At 41.4% G+C, this 19,907-nt stretch overlaps 1 protein-coding gene across 2 annotated transcripts in view; it reads right to left on the bottom strand.

Moving 5' to 3' along the window:
- Window positions 1-4,202: 4,202 nt before the first annotated feature.
- Window positions 4,203-19,907, bottom strand: part of SGPP2 (sphingosine-1-phosphate phosphatase 2) — a 123,860-nt gene continuing 108,155 nt past the window's right edge. For both annotated transcript variants that reach the window (XM_049768171.1, XM_049768170.1), the window contains one exon: window positions 4,203-4,951. In XM_049768171.1, the coding sequence (XP_049624128.1) occupies window positions 4,400-4,951 (552 nt within the window). In that variant the 3' untranslated portion in view covers window positions 4,203-4,399. The remainder of the gene's footprint in view (window positions 4,952-19,907) is intronic.

Consider the following 19,907-nt stretch of genomic DNA (forward strand, 5'->3'; position numbering starts at 1 on the left):
TTACACCCCTCTGAAAACCTAGTATCTGTTTGCTTATTTGGGCAGAACTATACCTAGAGTGCTCAGGGGCTACTCCCCATTCATTTATTGGGGGGTAGGGTTGTCACCGTCATTGCGTTGGGGGGTAGCATGCAGTGCAGAACTGGAACTCAAGCCTTCTGCATGCAAAGTATGTACTTAATCCATTGAGCGCTCTCACTTGGCTCACTGAGTTCTCACTCGGTCCATTGAGCTCTCACTGTCAACTGATCTCTCTCCTTTGACCTCCATCAAGTGTCTTAATCAGCAACACTCATAATATGCAGCGGTTTATAGAGACAAGAATCCAACTAAAACCCAACTACAATCATGTTTGTAATCATGGTGTTTAAATATTTTATAGAAAGAAAGAAAGAAATAGAAAGAAAGAAAGAAAGAAAGAAAGAAAGAAAGAAAGAAAGAAAGAAAGAAAGAAAGAAAGAAAGAAAGAAAGAAAGAAAGAAAGAAGAAACAAAAAAAGAAAGAAGGAAGAAAGAAAGAAAGAAGAAAGAAAGAAAGAAAGAAAGAAAGAAAGAAAGAAGAAAGAAAGAAAGAAAGAAAGAAAGAAAGAAGAAAGAGAAAAAAATAAAATAAAATAAAATAAATATATATTTTTTGGTTTTTGATTTTGGGCCACACACCGGCAGCGCTCAGGGGTTACCCATGGCTATCTGCTCAGAAATAGCTCCTTGGCAGGCACAGGGGACCATATGGGACAATGGGATTCGAACCAACCACGTTAGTCCTGGATCAGCTGCTTGCAAGGCAAACAACGCTATGCTATCTCTCTGGCCCCACATAGAAATAAATTTAAAAAAATGTTTATTAACCCACACAAAAAAAAAATCCAGATGTTCAGAGGTGGTGCCACTGGCCATAGCAACACCCACATTTGCATGTATGATGACAGTGACAACAGAAGAATAATGCTTCCATGGGGCTTTTTTATGGGGGTTGAGGGCTGGGGTTTGGGAACTATATCCAGCTGTGCTCAGGGTTTATTTCTAGCTCTGTGCTCAGTAGTAACCTCTGTGCTCAGGGACCATCTGTGGTACTGGGAATCAAGTACTGATAGTATCACCATAAATTTTGCTTCACTTTCTTTAGTTCAGGTGCAATGAGCCCTTAAAAAAAAAAAAAGCTTAGAAGAGAAAAATTCCAATGAAGCAGATCACTAACTTTTAAGAAGTCAGAATCAAACAAAAATGATTTGGTTTTTAAAAGAATCATTTACATTCAGTACATAAGTGAGACAGCTGAAAGCTTCCAAAATAGAAACGCAGAGCATATGGTTCCAAAAAGCCACACGCTTCTCTGTGTGCTGGGGCTGAGACACCACCTGTGTGAACACAATACAGGTAATTGTGCAGCCATCAGCAACAGAGCAAGGAGCTTTCAGCCACTGTCGCCAAAAGAGCTGCAGTACAGGAGGTCTCGGTGTCTCTTTTCCCCTTTAATGTCCTGTTACAGTCCAGCTCTGAGCAAAACTGGTACTATGTGAGAGCTGTTGAGAAGGTTCCAATATGCATGTCCAACCCTAGAAATGCAGTGGGTTACGTTAAGGCAGGCAGGAAAAGGACTCCTGTGAGTGCAGTTTTAGTGTCAACAGTGCCCAAATAAATGGCCGACAACCTCCAGGTCTTTAGCTTACTTCTAGACATCACAGGAGGTTCACATTCAAATTTTTCATGGCCCAGAGTCCCAGTCAAGAAAGGGGCTTTGCCAGAGGCAGGTAGGAGGGGAACTGGGGACACTGGTGGTTCACTACACTAGTGAAGGTTGTTGTACATTGTATGACTGTAACTCAATCATTAATAACTTTATCTGTGGAAAAAAGAAAATCCCACAACTGTATTTGAACAACCTTGTAATCACGGTGTTTAAATTAAAAACAAAAACAAAGAAAAGAAAAAAGGGAGGATGGACAAGAATGAGAGTTAGCCAGCAGGGGGCAGCCTTTCCCTAGTGAGAGAACCCAGAGGTGTCAAACCCTGGGGGGCTGTGTGTGTGTGTGTGTGTGTGTGTGTGTGTGTGTGTGTGTGTGTGTGTGTGTGTGTGTTTGCGCGTGTGCAGATGCTCACATGTGTCTTTGAAAGAAAGAAGTGCTATGTGAAAAATCAAAACAGAGGGCTGACAAATCAAGTGTTCAAATCTAGTGTAGACTTCTTTGAATCACACTTGTTGCTTGCTACAGCCAAGAATGCTCCAAGCTACCTCCACAATACATGTTGACTTCTATAGGAAACCATCTTCAGAAGGGTTCAACGCAACATACACTTGAATCATTTTTTTTTAACTGGGTTAGTATTCTGACGCCTAAATCTAGCCACTGGCTGACTTTTGTATTATGCAAACTTTAAGAAGGGCTTGGACAAGGCTTCCAAGATAATAACACCCAGATTACTGTGCATGACCTGCATACAGCTGACCCTGATTCTATCCTTGGCACCACATTGTTCCCTGAACATGGCTGTATGTAGCCCTGGAGGCCTCCTGTACCCAGATGGGCTTGGTAATCCCTGGCACCACAGGGCCTGAGCAGCACCAACTGAGGGCACTGTTTGGGATACATCCCTCAAACCTTTTCTATATGAAAGGTACAGAGTCAGAAAGACACCACACACATATATATGAGCATATGACTGATCTGCTGTCACCCACAGCTATGGCACCAGTGTGATCCTTCTGGGAAGAAATACAGCCCAAAGAATGGGGTGATAGTCCAGTGGGTAGGACCCTTGCCTTGCTCTCAGCCAATTGGATTCAATTCCCAACACATCAATATGGTCTCCTGAGCACTGTCAGGAGTGATCTCTGAGTGTTGAGCCAAGAATAAGCCCTGAGCATCACCAGGTGTGGCCCCAAAGCAAAACAAAAAGGCCTCCAAAATGCAGTGGCCTGTGGCTTGGCAGCAAGGGCATGAAGGAGTGAAGCTGGAGGTTCTTCTTGCACCCCTCACTGGGCTTAGCCAGGTGGGCGTAGAAGTTGCTCAGCTTGAAGGGATTCTGCCTTTTGAGGATAGAAAGTGCCAGAATACTCAGAGGAAGCAGAGCTTTGGGTGGAAAATGTTGCTGGAGGCCTGGTAGCAATAAGCAAAAGCTCGTGCTCAAGGCTAGGACCCACTGAGGTCAGGAACAAGGAGGTATCTTTAAGTGCATGGCTTGGAGTGCTTGTGAGCTTGATGGAGCCAGGCACACCCTGGCTTCAGGTTCAGACATGGAGCTCAAATAGACTGTGTAGTAGACTCTATATTTCCCCTAATCTTGAAGAAAACTATAATATAATACTTCAGGGGCAACACTAGAGGGACCCCATTGGGGTTTGCTAAGGTTTCAAGGGCCTGGACTTTGGTTGGCTTGTTTTCCCAAGAGAGGCTGCTGTTGTTCTTAATTAACTACCCTTAACATTGCTCAGAGATAAGCATTGGAAAAATGGTGTGTGTGTGGGTGTGGGGAGAGCTCCTGATCCTCAAGGAGGAGAGGGGATTTCTGGAAGTCAAAGTGAAGGAGAAAGAGGGTGCAGAGGCCTCAAGAAAGGTTCAGTCCATTTATCCTTCTGCCTCTACTGTGTTCCTGGTTGGCTATGTGCCCAGACCAGAAAGAAGTAGAGGGTTTTTCCAGGTAATGGGAGACATGGGAGAAATGAGGACACTAGGAAGGAGGTTCCTGAATTGGATATAGAGGAATCCCCCAACCCCATTCTCTACTTCACCAGTTTGGCAATGGGAGTTGACAGTTGGTTTTGGGGCCAGCAGTCTCTGTGGTCTCTGAGATGCTGGAAATGAACAAAGAAGAAGGGGTTTCAGCAGGTCACTCTCAAGATGAGGTCTTGAGGAGATAGTATGATCCCCTTTGCCATCATCTGTTATCACTGCTCAGAGACCCCTCTTTGTGGGTGCTGTCTCTATCAGCCACCTCTGATTTGGTCATCGATATAAAACTCAGTCTGAGGGATGCTTCTTGCACAGATCCACTTTTCCTCTCAGACCCAAAGTCGAGTTTAGGAAGCAAGACTCAGGGGAAGGGCAAAACCAAACTGCTTGGCCTCTAGCAGCCCTGGACCTGCCCATTTCAGCTACCTTCCTATCAGCCTGCAATTAAAGTCCAAGTTGTGAGTAAGAGATTGGGTGTGTGTGTGTGTGTGTGTGTGTGTGTGTGTGTGTGTGTGTGTGTGTGTGCGCATAGGGTATCTATGGAGGCAAGACCACCCTCACAAACTAGAGGATCCTGTTTGTGGGACAGGTTTCCCTTTGAACAGCTGCAATGTTGATCTGAGCTCTCAGCAGGACAGGGCAAGGAACATGAATTTGGGAAGCAAGAGCTGTCCAATTGAGGATGTCTATGTCTCAGGTCATAGGGGCTAATTTCCAACCTATGGAGGCTCAAAGCAATCCCAAAAACCGGTGTAGCATGGGCACAAAGGTGGTAGTACAGAGGCCCACCGATGTGTAGGTGACAAATTTGTAAGGCACTTCAATCTCCAGTCTTCGTCTGGCCTCCTTATTCCTGGTGACCACTTTGAACCAGGAGAACAGCACTTGCAATGAGAGCTTTTGCATCAGCTGACGGACCCCGAGGATTAGTACGATCCCCACGGTGAATCTGCTTAACCCCAGGAACATTTGGTGGGTGGTGAGTGTCGAAAGGCTCTTGATCATGGGCATAGAGGAGGCTGGCTCGGATGATAACTGGAAGAAGTGGTTCATCCAGAATCCAATCGTGGCTCCAGCCCCAGCAGCCATGATGGTGGTGGTGTCGGCCCTGGTGGGGCTGTATAACTCAGGCACGGGGTAGTTGTAGCACAGGACAAAGGGGACCACTAGGACACACACGGGGAAGAGAGGACTGGCAGAGTCCAGGCTGTCCAGGAGGGGCCAGGATGGGTAGGTGAGGATGATGAGGATCGTGGTGATGAAGATTCCACCCAGCACATCCTGTCGGAAGAAAAGAACATAATCCCATGAACACCTGGCCCTGCTTAAAGGAAAAAAAGTAAGTTGAGTGTGGTTGATTTGACAGTTGATGTCAATGGTTACGTGACTAGTTTATACCTATGAGATAATAAGTTTGTTTATTTTTTTGTTAGAGACCACACTGGGAGGTAAGCAGGGCTTACTTCTGCCTCTGTACTCAGGAATCACTTCTGGTGGGGGCTTGAGAGACTTATGGGATGCCAGAGATGGAATTCAAGTCATCAGTGTGCAAGGCAAATGCCTTTCCCACTGTATTTATGCTCCAATCCTGGGTATAAAATTTATATAGATTTCAATTTTTAATTCTTTTTCAGGGAAGGAGAGGGCACGTCAGGAGCTATTGTGGAGAACCATATGGTGCCAGACTGTAAAGTACGACTTCAGCCCTTGGAGCAACTAACTCTCAATTCTACTATACATCCTAAAATCCTCTGTATTTTCTTCCAGTTTTTCTGCTTTTGGGAATAATATATATATATATATATATATATATATATATATATATATATATATATATATATATATATTTAATGTATGCCTGTAAACACTCAGTCCCTTCATTCTTGTCATTTTGGTTTAGTTTTATTTCACCATCCTAGCCTTCAATGTCACAGAGGTGGCGCCTTCCTAGCTTTAGTCTGCAGTGGGAGGGAGGAGGAAGTTAGTTTGGGGAGCTACAGTCATGCAGTGAGTCATCCCCCAGTTCCTGACAGGCCCATTGAATTGGGGTGGTGTAAAGAGAGTTTTTGGTGTCTCTCTAATGGCCAGATTCCCAACCTAGAAATCTAAAATTAAGAAGAACAATAACCAAAAAAAGAAACTAAGCAACGGAGATGAAAGGTTTATAAGAAAGAAGACATATATGTCTAAGAAACTTGAAAACAAGAAGTAGAAATGATATTTGAAAGAAAATTAAAACATGCTCACAGGGGGCCAGAGCAATATATCAATCCAGCAGGTAGGGCATTTGCCTTGCACGTGGCTGACCCGGGTTCAATCCCCAGTATCCCATATGGTCCCCTGTGCCCACCAGGAGTGATTATTGAGCCCAGAGCCAAAAATAACCCCTGAGTGTTACTGGGTGTGGTCCCAAACATAACGAAACAAACAAAAAAGAAACATTTCCACAGAGATAATATACAAGAATTTAAAAAAAAAACAACTTTATTTATCGATTGATTGATTGGTTGATTGTTGGGCTACACCCAGAGGTGCTCAGGGGTCACTCCTGACTCTGCACTCAGAAAACAGCCCTGGCAGGCTGGGGGACCATATGGGATGATAGGAATCAAAGCGGGCTCTTCTCGGGTCAGCCACATGCAAGGCAAACGCCCCACCGCTGTGCTATCTTTCAGGCTCCACATGGATGTTTAACAGCAGGTCCATTCACAGTCACCCTAACCTGGAAACATCCCAGCACCACTCAGTGGATGAATAGGCAATGGACTGGCTTACATTCATTTGCTAAAATATTTGGTAGTCATAGAAAACAACCAACTACTGATGCATTAAACAGCTTAGATGAAATCTCCAAGAAATTAGACAGTGGAAAAATCCCATCTCTCTCCAAAGTCTGCAGACTACTCAGTGTTATTTAGATGGCATTATTTAAAGCATAGAATTGGGTTTGGAGAGACAGTACAAAGAGTAGAAAGCATGCTTGCACCCAGCCAATTAAGATTCAATCCCTGGCACCCCTTATGGTCCCCAGTGCCCTGCCAGGAGTGACTCTTGGGCATAGAGCCAGAAGTAAGCCCTGAGCACTTAGTGTGGCCCCCAAATCAAAAACAACAAAGGAAAAAAAAACATAACTCTAAAACATAACTCTAAACCTAGAGAAGAGATTTGAGGGTACCAGGGCCTTGGGAATGGGGGAAGTGTGACTAAGGAAAAAGGGTGTTGAAATTTCGATATTGTGTAGATTATTCCTCAGAGCTATAGAGCTCCAAAAATTCACAGATGAGAAAGAGTCACCTTACTTTGTTCAAACATTCAAATAAAAAAAAATACATTTCAAAAAAAGGGGGGAAATGCTGCAGAAGGTCTCTGAGTGCTTCTTATGGTGGTCAAAGAGGGGGTCCCATCATGGGTTCCCCTTCCCCCAGCTTTCCCTCCCTTCCCTACTGTGCAGAGATGTTGCTGACTCCTCACCTATTTTCTCTGACAAAAGTCCAGAAGTTGGACAATGCTTTGTGGATTGATGGTGGGATGTGGGAGGTCTTTCATCATAGAATGACACAAGGTCTAGGGGAGGAAGTGGGCGATACATGACATGTGTGTTTTTTTTTGTTTGTTTGTTTGTTTTTTGGTTTTTGGGCCACACCCGGCGATGCTCAGGGGTTACTCCTGGCTGTCTGCTCAGAAGTAGCTCCTGGCAGGCACGGGGGACCATATGGGACACCGGGATTCGAACCAACCACCTTTGGTCCTGGATCGGCTGCTTGCAAGGCAAACGCCACTGTGCTATCTCTCTGGGCCCAAGACATGTGTTTTTATCCTTCGAAGTACAGTCTCCATCCCAATCCAGGGCAGAGAATTGTCTCAGCCAGAGACTGACACAGCATTTCTTGACTGTGGTGGCGGGGTTGCATGTCACTATGAGAGAAGGAAAGAAGTCCAGCTCCAGTTCTAGGGAACCATGCAGGTCTGTCATGCATGGTCAGTTGTGCTGCAGAAAGTCCTGCAGTGTGAGAAGGATGAAAAGATCCTGTTGGGAATTTGAGGGAATGAGGTGCAGAAAAGATGTTTGTACTCTTGTTTGAAAATAAAGTGGGGGGGTGGGCTCGAGAGACAGCATGGAGGTGGGGCATTTGCCTTGCATGCAGAAGGACGGTGATTCAAATCCCGGCATCCTATATGGTCCCCTGAGCCTGCCAGAAGCCATTTCTGAGTGTAGAGCCCGAAGTAACCCCTGAGCGCTGCCGGATATGACCCAAAAATTAAATAATAATAATAATAATAATAATAATAATAATAATAATAATAATAATAATGAAGTGGGGAACTGGAGAGATGACCCAATGGACTGGAGTCTCTGCCACCCCACAGTCTCTGCAGTATGGCTGGGAGTGATTGCCAAGTGAGCACTGGTCAAGAGTGACCCCCAACACTGTCAGGTGTGATTCCCAAAACCAAAAAATAAAATGGTCCCCCATATGGCCAGGAGTGATTCCTGCCTACAGAGTCAGGTGTAACTCTTGAGCACAGGTGTAACTCTTGACCCTGCCCCCCAAAAAAGATATGGAATTGAAAAACTCAGTGATCCCACAAGTGCTCAGGGAGATGCATGTTTATTTTTCTTTTATACAGTGGCCTCCAACTCCCTGGTTGCAGGGTCACGAGTCCTGAAGATGGTGGGGTCTGATTGTCACCTCCTCTCACCAAGTGTGACCACCAGTCACCAGTCTCCTTTTTTACTCTTAAGTTCCTGCTGTACATGTCAAATTGTTCTTTCATATTCACCAGTTTGCTCTCCTACCCACAAAGCATTCACCAATCACTGTTCATGTTTTGTTTTTTTTTTTAAGAACAAATTAAGATGCACCATTTTTCTGAATGCAGGAAGAAAACAAAAATGTTAATCCCCTGGCCAGTGTTATGGCTCACAGAACTAAGCGTTTACTTTTCATGATAAAAGCCCTATCCCCTAAGATTACCAGGAATAATCCTAAAGCACTTAACCAAGAGCAGCACCTGATCATCCTGGCCCCCAGAAGCAAATTCCAGGCACTTTCCTTGATTGTGAAGTATGGTCCAGGAACCTGGACTTTCAGTTTGAAAAGTGAACCAGGATTTTCATTCCTCTCTACTCTTGCTAATGCTGTGGGTGGAAACCAAGAGCTTATTTGGAGGTTCTAGCAGGTGAGCACAACTACTCAGATACCAGATACCCTTGACTCTAGAATGATCCATCCCTATTTGGGGAAGACTGTCCTCTTTGACCAAGCGAGTGCACAGCATCAGAAGGGATGCATATGGAGTAGTGAGGGGGTAGAAGATATCTACCTGGGTAGCCAGATCAGCTAAATCAACCCTGGCAATCAATGGGTGACAGATGTCGCAGCCAGGTCACCTTCACATCCCAATGGTGGGAAATGAAGTAGAAAATCCTGTGGAATCTCTAGGCAGAGTGTCTATCCTCAGAGCGGGGACTCAATTTAATCTCTTGTCCCAGGGTTTTCACTCACTTTTTCCTATTTGAAAGGAAATTTGAATCTAGCCAAATAGGTCCCCTGGCTTTCCCCAACCAAGTATGCTCTGAAGTCCTCCATGTTACCCCATTCCCCAATTTCCTGTTTAATCTTACCTGATGCTAAGACCAACCTATTTCTGGGAGGGGTCTATGGAAAGTAATAAAGGGGTTGCCTGAGGGGTGTAAAGGGGATTAAGAGAGATTCAGCAAGAGATTCAAGAAGAAGCATCAGCAGTTGTAGGCAGCATGGAGAGATGGCAGAGTCAGGATTAAATACAGGGTAGCTTAAGGGGCTGCTTAAAAGGTTAGCCTAGAAGCCATGCATGTTGGCTAGGGTGTATTATTAATAAAAGCTTCATGTCTCTTGACTTCTACTGCTGTGGATCATTTCCTCGCCGATGCCCTAGGCCACAGACCCACCGGCTGGAAGGGGATGCAGGTGCTTGGCCTGGCCTAGAAAGGCCTCACCATCCACCCACCAGCATCCACCTCCATCCAGGACTCTTATTAATTTAATTGATACTTCAGTCACCATCGATCATCATCATCATCATCATCATCATCATCACTCACTTTGCATTTTCTAACTAGGTGACATGCTCCATCCATATCTGTCTACCAAGATCCTATCAGTTCTTTTAGGGATCAGCTCAAAAGCTTCTTCCTTTCCAAATTATCTTCATGCATCACCAACAGTTGGAACTAACCTTTCCCCCAAACAGAATGAGAGGGTTTTTGCATAATATCTGACAATTCTCCCACTCACTTCCAGGGCTATCATTGTGGCTATATTTCATGCACTGTTTGTCCTTAGCATTGCTGAGGAGCAGTTTGCTCTTTTACTTCATTGCATTACTCTTCAGTGCCCTGAAGTGATACATATAAGCAATAGGTAACTGTTGGCATGAACAAGGCAATGTCCGTGGTACTTAATTCTCATTATTTGTTTTCCTTTTGTCTTATTTTTGAGCCATACCCAATGGTCTCCTGGCTCTGCACTCAAGGGTTATTCCTAATGGTTCTTGAGGACCATCTGAGTTGCTGGGGATTGAACTCATCAGCCATATGTAAGACAAGTGCCTTACCTTCTAAACTATCTCTCCAGCTCTGCAAACACAGGTTTTAACACAAAAAGGAAATTTGCCTTTCTTCTATTGTATTCCTTCCCTCTATCCTCCTTGGAAATGGTAACTACCAATCCTGGCTATCCGGATGGCATGTTCTTTATAAATGAATTCTGAGCATCATGAATTCAGTGCATCAAGAGACTATTTCAGTCCACAGCCCTGCTCTAGGCCGAAGTCATTTTTACCAATGTGGTCGCTTTGTGGCTGCAGTGGCAGTTTTTTCTTCCTTGGACACATCTGTCTTTTCAACAATTCAAGATGATATTGATAGAGACATTTAGTTTTTGTTTGTTTGTTTGTTTTTATCTGGGGATACTGGCAATGAAACCCAGGACCACATACACAGAAGCACAAGTTCTACTATTGAGCCATGTTACTGTCTCTATTTAAGATATTTCTAGTAATTATTTTCATTTGTTTTTTGAGGGGCCACACCCGGTGATGCTCAGGGGTTACTGCTGACTATGCACTTGGAAATCACCCCTAGCTTTGAGGGGCCATATGGGATGCCAGGGTTCGAACCGATGTCCTTCCTAGGTTAGCTGCGTGCAATGTAAATACCCTACCGCTGTTCTATCACTCCTACCCCAATTTAAGATATTTCTGTAAGGAAAATACCTCTATTGGCTGCAAAGAGCTTTCTAACTTGGGACTTCTCAGTCTCAGAATTGCACCTACTGCTTGAGCACACTAGAAATGAGAGATGATATTTTTGGACTTTCATAGTCCAGTATTTGGGAAAATAGTGTGGAGATCTTTAGAATAGTCAAGACAAGACACCTGGCAGAGCTCAGAGGCAGAGGAGTAGAGCTGTAAGTCAGCCCTGAGATAGTTGTGATCTGAAGAATGTGGAGGAGTGGGTGATGGCTGGGAAAAAAAAGGCACATGTGATTAACAGGAAAAGGGAAAATGATGGAAGACAATAGTGCAAAATTTTTTTAAAAGCATAATAAATAAAAAAAATTAGAGGTTGCAAACGGTGGATTAAATATTCTTTACTTTAATAAAAAGATTTAAAACTTTTTATACAAGAAGATAATTAGTCTACACCATTTATATAATACTACTTTAGCCCAGTAATTATGCTCTTAAAAATTTAGCCTAAGAAAATAATCAGAGACCATCACAAAACTACTCACAAAAGTTTACCTACAGGGATGACTCTTGCTGGGTTATTTTAGTTCAAAACAATTAAACTGAGAGAGTAATACATGGAGGGGAGGGGTGACTATAGAGATAGTAGAGGGAATAAGACACTTGCCAGCATGTGGCCAAGCCAGGTTCCATTATCAGCACTGTATATGGTCTGAAAAGTAGTAGAGGTAGTCCAAAGGAGGGAAAAAATAACACATGGTCCTGACAAAAAGTCAGGAAAAAAAACCCTAATAAGTAAAAGAGCATCAAGTATGGAGACAATACCATACTGAAGAATCTGAAATGATAATGTTTACTTCAAAATGAGAGGGAAATCCATAAACTTTCCTGTTTACTAATATGGTATAAACCAAGTCCATTTGAAAAGCTATATTGCTGTCACCTAATTTATTGGATTTGAAAGTAATTACAAATAATAATTCAAGGGTCAGTTCTTTGGTTCAAATGACTAGTAAATCCTAGTTTGATCCCAAGCATAGCATGAGGGTCTTGCTGTGTATTAAATACTATAGCAACTATCAGAAATAATTTTATTTGGTTTGTTTTTTGGACCACACCCATTGGAGTTCAGGGGTTATTCCTGGCAGGCTCAGGGGGATCAAGGGGGATGCTGGGATTCAAATCAGGGTCCATCCTATGTTGGCCACGTGCAAGGCCTTACCTCGATGCTATCACTCCAACCCTTCAGAAATAATTTTCTTTAAAAAAATTAGACATTTCAAGAAGAATGCAAACATGAGAAAGAATGTTGCTTTTTCTTTCTTTCTTCTTTCTTTCTTTCTTTCTTTCTTTCTTTCTTTCTTTCTTTCTTTCTTTCTTTCTTTCTTTCTTTCTTTCTTTCTTTCTTTCTTTCTTTCTTTCTTTCTTTCTTTCTCTCTCTCTCTCTCTCTCTCTCTCTTTCTTTCTTTCTTTCTTTCTTTCTTTCTTTCTTTCTTTCTTTCTTCCTTCTCTCTCCTTCCTTCCTTCCTTCCTTCCTTCCTTCCTTCCTTCCTTCCTTCCTTCCTTCCTTCCTTCCTTTTCCTTCCTTCCTTCCTTCCTTCCTTCCTTCCTTCCTTCCTTCCTTCCTTCCTTCCTTCCTTCCTTCCTTCCTTCCTTCCTTCCTTCCTTCCTTCCTTCCTTCCTTCCTTCCTTCCTTCCTTCCTTCCTTCCTTCCTTCCTTCCTTTTCTTGACCCCTATCTCTGTTCAGGACTTCCTCCTTACTTCCTTGCTCAGAGAACACATCTAGTGAAACTGAAGAGATCATATGGGGCACTGATATTAAACTAGGGTCAGCCAAGTATAAAGCAAAAGTTCTACCCACTATACTACTGTTCCAGTCCTAGAATTATCTTAATTTTATCAAGATACATTCGTTTATGGGAAAGATTTAAGAAGGAAATAAACTGAAATACATAAGAGTTTTTAGATAAAAAAAGTATCTTTTTTATGCTTTGTGTGCTTTCAAAATCTAATATAGTGTCTACTATTTTTATTGTAATAAAAATATAATCAAGGTCAGCAAATCAGGATGTTTAAATTGGGATGTTGGAAAACAGATAAAAATATAAATAACGAACAGCTACTTATACATTTTTCCCATCAGGCCAAAATAATGAAATGCCCTCCCAAGGATCCATGATGCTCCATCGTGCATATTTTATTTACAATAAAGGCACATTAGTCGTATTGCCATTGTGACTCTACAGATTGCATTTCTTGAAACATAATCAACCTTTGATTTAATATACCATCCAAGATTTAAAAATAAAGAAGCCTTTAAATATACTTTGGGGAAAAATTCATCAGATCAAACTAACGTTTTCCAAAGTTAAAAAGCAGACATTCCCTTTGGTCTTTGTACCTATTCTCATTTTCAGTCTAAAAACTTAGTGCTTAGATAAAAGCTTAATTCTCTCATTACAAAATAAAGACAGGCAATTAAAAACATTTAGAAAGAAAACAGACAGAGTCACCCCAAGCTTCAGAACAAGTTTTAGTGAAGGCCTCTAAAACCATGTAAGTAGTGATTTTATTCTTACCCAAACACTCCTGATAAACATCCCTAGCTATTTCCATAAGACCTAACCCTGAGAACTCACAGCACTGGTGAATCTAGCCCCATCATTTCATTCCCATATGCGGTTTCCTGGGACCAATTTACATTCTATCTCCAACATCTTCACTGAAGAATGCTATTGTGGGGTTCCACACAACACAAGGTTAGCTAACTAGAAAGAGGGGTGAGGACAACCCCATTCATTCAATTGTTAGGAAAGAATGCATTCAGATCTTGCAACTATTGATGCCGAGGACTCTATGTTGCTGGCATTGGCCCCTCTGGCAGACGCCCACCCCCTACCCCCGCTGAGAATGTGCAGGGCCTACTCTGCCCTTGCTGCCTTCACTGAGGATATCAACAAACACCCACTTTGTAGACAGAATTTTCCGAATGCCAGACTGATATACCAAAGGAAAACAAACTGAAACAGAAAGTCTCCTCAATGTAACATGGTTTTGAGATAATCATTTTCATCAAGGCTTCTCAGTTTACATACTCACAATACTTCTTTTTGAACATGCTAACTCACAATTTATTCACTTGGGCGAATGAGAGTCCATAGAAGTCTAGTGGCAAGAGGGGGCAACTCGGTTCATGAATATGAATATAAATGATTCCAGCGTGAACCCTACATGTGATGTGATTAGCATATGTATAGGGGACATGAAGGGAATGCATAGGATCAAAATATTAATTTCCCTAGAAGCACACCAGGGCCTAAAGGGATCACTTAAAAGGAGGGAGCAAGCGTGCCTTGCCAAGTGGTGTGAGTCTGAATCACAAAATCTTCTCAAACTTATGGCCCCTTTACAGGATGCATTAACATTCAACTTTCTGCCTCCCAAATGTTCTGAGGCATAGAAAAATTTAATAATGTTATTGAATCACTGTGAATTATAGTTACAAAATTATTCATGATTGAGTTTCAAGTGTAAAATGCCCCATCAACAATCTCTTCACCTATCTCTTCACTTCCCTCCAATACTTCCTCTTTCCTCCCTTACCCCCAGCATGCCTCTGTGATAAGCATCTTTTTCTTTTTCTATTTTCTTTTATTTTCACCCCCATTTAACCACTGTGATTTACATCCTTTTACTGATAAGATATCATACATGCTAATTTACCCCCTTTCTACACCTAGTCCTGGTCCAGAATGACTTTCCTTTTTCATTTTTTTTAGTGGTTCCTTCTCTTCTCTATCCCACTTTTCCCCTTCCCTTTAAAGGGCAAGCTTCCTACTAAGAATCAATTCTTCAGGCATGGAAACTTATGCTTAGGCTTTCAAAATAGACTTTTGAAAACTTACAAGAAATGTTGAAAAAAGTCACCCACTTTTGCTTCATACAATTTTGGAATAAACATCCCTTGGAAAGGGAACATATTAAATCTTCATTAGAACTTATATTGGGTTAGATATCCAACCACAGATGAATGGATTTTGAAGATGTGGTTTATATACACAATGAAATACTATGCAGCTGCAAAGAAAAATGAAATCATGCAATTTGCTACAACCTGGTTGGAACTGGGGGATATAATGTTGCATGAAGTAAGCCAGAAGAAGAAAGACTGACACAGGATGGTCTTATTTGTCTGTAGTATATAGAATCAATGGGTGAGAAAATATAGTAAAGGGGGTTGGGCCTAGAATTTAGGAGAAGGACAGAAGAAAAGAAATCAAGGCCAGAAGAAGATGAGAAAGGAAAGTAGTAAGGGAATAGGGGTCAGGGCTTTGGTTATACTGATGATGTGGAAGATCAATTTGCCTGCCAAGATGGCAGGCAGTGGGTGAGGGATGTTGGTTAGGGGAGGGTAATAACAGAGTATGGGAACACTAGTGATGAGAGGTGATACTGGTGGTGAGATTGGCATTGGAATATATGCCTGAAACTTATCTATAATTATATTTGTAAACTACAGGCTTACGCTCAATTCTCAGCTCCACATGGTCCCTGATCACTTGAAGGGATCTCTCACTGAGGGATAGATCCTGAGCACCACTACAAGGTTCTTTTCTTTCTTCTTTCTTTCTCTTCTTTCTTTCTTTCTTTCTTCTTTCCTTCTTTCTTTCTTTCTTTCTTCTTTCTTTCTTTCTTTCTTTCTTTCTTTCTTTCTTTCTTTCTTTCTTTCTTTCTTTCTTTCTTTCTTTCTTTCTTTCTTTCTTTCTTTCTTTCTTCCTTCCTTCCTTCCTTCCTTCCTTCCTTCCTTCCTTCCTTCCTTCCTTCCTTCCTTCCTTCCTTCCTTCCTTTCTTCTTCTTCTTCTTCTTCTTCTTCTTCTTCTTCTTCTTCTTCTTCTTCTTCTTCTTCTTCTTCTTCTTCTTCTTCTTCTTCTTCTTCTTCTTCTTCTTCTTCTTCTTCTTCTTCTTCTTCTCTTCTTTTGGTTTTTGGGTCACACCCAGCTGTGCTCAGGGGTTACTCCTGGCTCTGTGCTCAGATATCACTCTTGGCAAGCTCGGGGCACCATATGGGATGCCAAGAACCCAACTCAGGTCAGTCCTGAGTTGACTGAGTGCAAGGCAAATGCCCTATCACTGTGCTATTATGTGAGCCCTCTCCACTCAATTTCTTTCCTTCTCACTGTATTCTGGGGTCTAGAGTATTCTTGACAATTAAGCCATTACATTTCTTCATGTAGTTATTCTAAATACTATGTTAGTAATCTTGGACATCTAAGTTGATTCCAACTCTTAGATATTGTACTGAGTGCTGAGATAAATAGTGGTGTGCATACATCCTTTTACACGAATGTTTTTTCTGTCCTGAGGATAGATACACAAGAGAGGAATTTCTGGGTCATATCGTAGTTTGATTCTGAGTTTACTGAGAACCATACTGTTTTCCATAGGCATTGTACCAATCCATCAGCAGTGGATGCGAGTTCCTTTTTCACTATAACCCCGCCAACACAAATTGTTTCCAGTATTTTTGATATGTGACATCCTCACTGGTGTAAGATTATATCTCATGGTTGTCTTGATTTGGGTTTCTCTAATGATAAGTGTTGATGAGCATTTTTTCATGTGTCTATTGGCCTTTTGTTGGACTTCCTTAGAGAGGTTTCTATTCATTTCTTTTCCCCATTTTACATTTTGTGGGGTTAACCTTTGTGACTATTTTGTACATCCTAGATAATAACTCTTTAACTGATGTGTTGAGAGAAATTTTTTCTACCACTCTGTCTTTTAGTTTTAGCATATGTTTCTTTTGTCATACAGAAAGTTTAATTTGATATAGTCCATTTATTCAGATTTGACTCAATAGCCCTTGCCATTGGCATCCTAATATCAAAAACTTCTTTAAGGTCTAAGTCTGGGAGTGTTCCATCTAAGATTTTCTCAATAAACTTTATGGCTTCAGGTCTGATCTCAAGGTCTTTAATCCATTTTAAATTGACTTTTGTGTAAGCTCTGAGATAAGAATCAATCTTTAATTCCTTTACACATGGTTATCCAATTGTCCCAAAACCCTTTGTTAAAGAGACTGTTTTTATTCTATTTCATGTTCTTGGTTCCTTTGTCAAAGATTAATTGACTATATACATGGGGGTTTGTCACTGGCTATTCTATTCTGATCCATTGGTCTTAAACTCTGTCTTTGTTCCAATACCATGCTGTTTTGATCTCTATGGCTTTGTAGTACAGCTTTAAGTTAGGTAACCTTATTAAAAATAGCAAAATGTTTTCCATAAGTGTATTAAGAAGAATTATATAAAACTTGGATGTAGGCATATAAAATCAATTCTCTAATTATATTTATTATTTATTTTGGTTTTCAGGCCATACCTGGTGACATTCAGAGGTTGCTTCTAGCTCTGCACTCAAAAATCACTCCTGACAGGCTTGGGCGACCATATGGGAAGTCGGGAATCAAACCCAGGTCTGTCCACGTAGGTGTGTGCAATCCAAATTCGACACCACTGTGCTATCTCTCCATCCCCAACTCATCAATTTTAATGTAAGATGGGGCAAAGGTTATTCTAGGATTAGCAAAGGAGAAGGATTTTGCTCAACCTGTTTGCAATGGACTATCACCTGGTAAACAGGTAAATCATTTCAGTTCAGTGGAAATGATACCCCACCATCACCAAAGGTTTGTTCCTGTGGTCAGTTGTCAGCTTTATATTTAATCCAGGATACTATGTAATCTATCTCTTGTGAATTATCTTCTATTTTTTTTTAATTTACTTGTTTTTCATTTTTGGTCACACTTAGTGGTGCTCAGAACTTCCATTTGGGGGCTGGAGAGAGAGCACAGAGGTAGGGTGTTTGCCTTGCACTCAGCCAATTCAGGATGGATGGTGGTTTGAATCTTGGCATCCCATATAGTCCCCCATGCCTGCCAGGAGCGATTTCTGAGCACAGGAATAAACCTTGTGCGCTGCCGGTTGTGTTTGCACAAAAGTTAGAGTTTGCCACTTTAAAATTATATTCTAGGTTTTGGAATGCCTCTAAATGGTAAAGGGCATGCCTCAGATAAATAGGCCCTAGAGTGATACCCTGTACTAAATGATCTTGAATGATTCTTTGGGTGATCCCTATGCAGTATACTTTAGCATGTCATTACTTCAATATTCTTTTCACTATCTTGAATAAATATGCCTAGTTCATAAAAAGGTCATAATTTTTAACCTTTATTTTCTTTGTATATTATCCCTCTCTCATTGTTTTTTTTTAAGGGGCATACTTAGCAGTGTTCAGGGACTATTCCAGCTTTATTTATAGGGTTGTTCCCAGTGGTGCTGTGGGAAACATAAGATACTGGGGCTAGCACCCAGGCCTTCTTCATGTAAAACTAGTCATTAGCCTTTTAAGTTATCTCTCCAACCCTCTTTCATCTTTTTTTAAAATTTTTTTCAAATAGCAGCTACTTCCAGTGGTCCTCAGGGGGGAGCTGCAGTCGTTTACAACAATGCTGGTAGTCCTGTTGGCTTGGTGCTTGTGTCTAGTGGTACATTGTCCCCAGGACATCCCAGAAATATTAAGGTCACATAATACTGCAGATCAAATTCAGGCCTCACACAAGCTAAGCATGTGATCTATCATTTGAACTATCTTCCCAGATCTGAATATTCTCTTTAAATTGTACTTGCTTGATAAAGGCAATAAGGCAGGTATAATATCTTAATGTGATGATCTGTATCATTTCTTGCTTTCATTAACATCACTAGTAACAAGAAAGAGATTTGAGCATACTGTCAACTTCTATGCACTTTGGGAAATAATCACTTGTCTTGGCATCAGAATCTAACAAGTCCAAACAGTAGATTTTTCATGAGACAGACAAAATTTCCCCACCCATAATTCACATTAATATGAACAGCCCTGACAATAATGAATCACAGGGCTTGGCAGGTCAACAGGATTCTGACGGAAGATCAAACAAGTTTCCAGGCAGGTTGCAACATCTTTTTTGACAATTCCTAAGTAGCTTGCAAGAATGACAAGTACCAGGAAGGGCAATCTGCTCATAAACACAAAAGACACTGTCAAACATTTCAGTGATTTCTCTCAAATATGGGTGGGCAGAGGGGCCTCTGAGCAATGAGAGATCAGAAGAATGTCATGTTTCCTGGTCTGTCATTGTTGAGCGAGCCCATGCAGGTTGCAGTGTAATTAATTGATATTGTTCTTATATATGCTGGATGTGTGAATGGGGACTGGTTCAATGATTTTCAACTTGCATTAGAATTTTTTTATTGTAAGAATTTATTCAAGAGACAAAATTGATTAACATATTGAGGTAAACTAACAACATAATATAGTGAGATAACATAACATATAATATAATTGATATAATAATAATACATGTAAGTCAAAGAAAGTTTCTGATTAAAAACACAATTTTTTTCCATAATGGCTTACATATCTTTCACAGTAGTATTTTAGGTACATATTAACATTGAGTCAGGGAAATACCCATCACCAACTATGTCCTCCCCCCATTCCAGTTGCCTTTCTACAACCCATATACCCCACCATCACCCCCTGGGCTGCTAGAGTAGGTGGACCCCTCTTTGTCTGGCTTACTATTAGTGATCACATATCTGTTTGGTCCTAGAACCCTCGTTTCCCCCTCTATATAAGAGGCAGAGCTAGAAAAATCGAGGTTTGTGGTTTAGTTTGAAGGCAAGAAAAGCAATAGAATGGTGTACAAAATAAGAGGGAAAAAAAAAGAAGTCAAAAGTCAAATACGCTGAAAATGGGCTGAGTCTCTCTAGATGCTTCCAACCTCAGTTTGAGAGAGGATGTGAAAAAGGTAATTGAAATACCACAAAAATACAGAAAAAAATTATCGAATTATATAACCGGTGAGCTCTACAGCAATAAAAATAGGCAACACACAATAGTCCCGGTTCTGAAATCAACTCATGCTCGAGTGCAAAAAGAAAGAGAACTTGCATTAGA

The sequence above is a fragment of the Suncus etruscus genome, chromosome 2 (assembly GCF_024139225.1).
Source record: "Suncus etruscus isolate mSunEtr1 chromosome 2, mSunEtr1.pri.cur, whole genome shotgun sequence".
NCBI classification, from domain to species: domain Eukaryota; kingdom Metazoa; phylum Chordata; class Mammalia; order Eulipotyphla; family Soricidae; genus Suncus; species Suncus etruscus.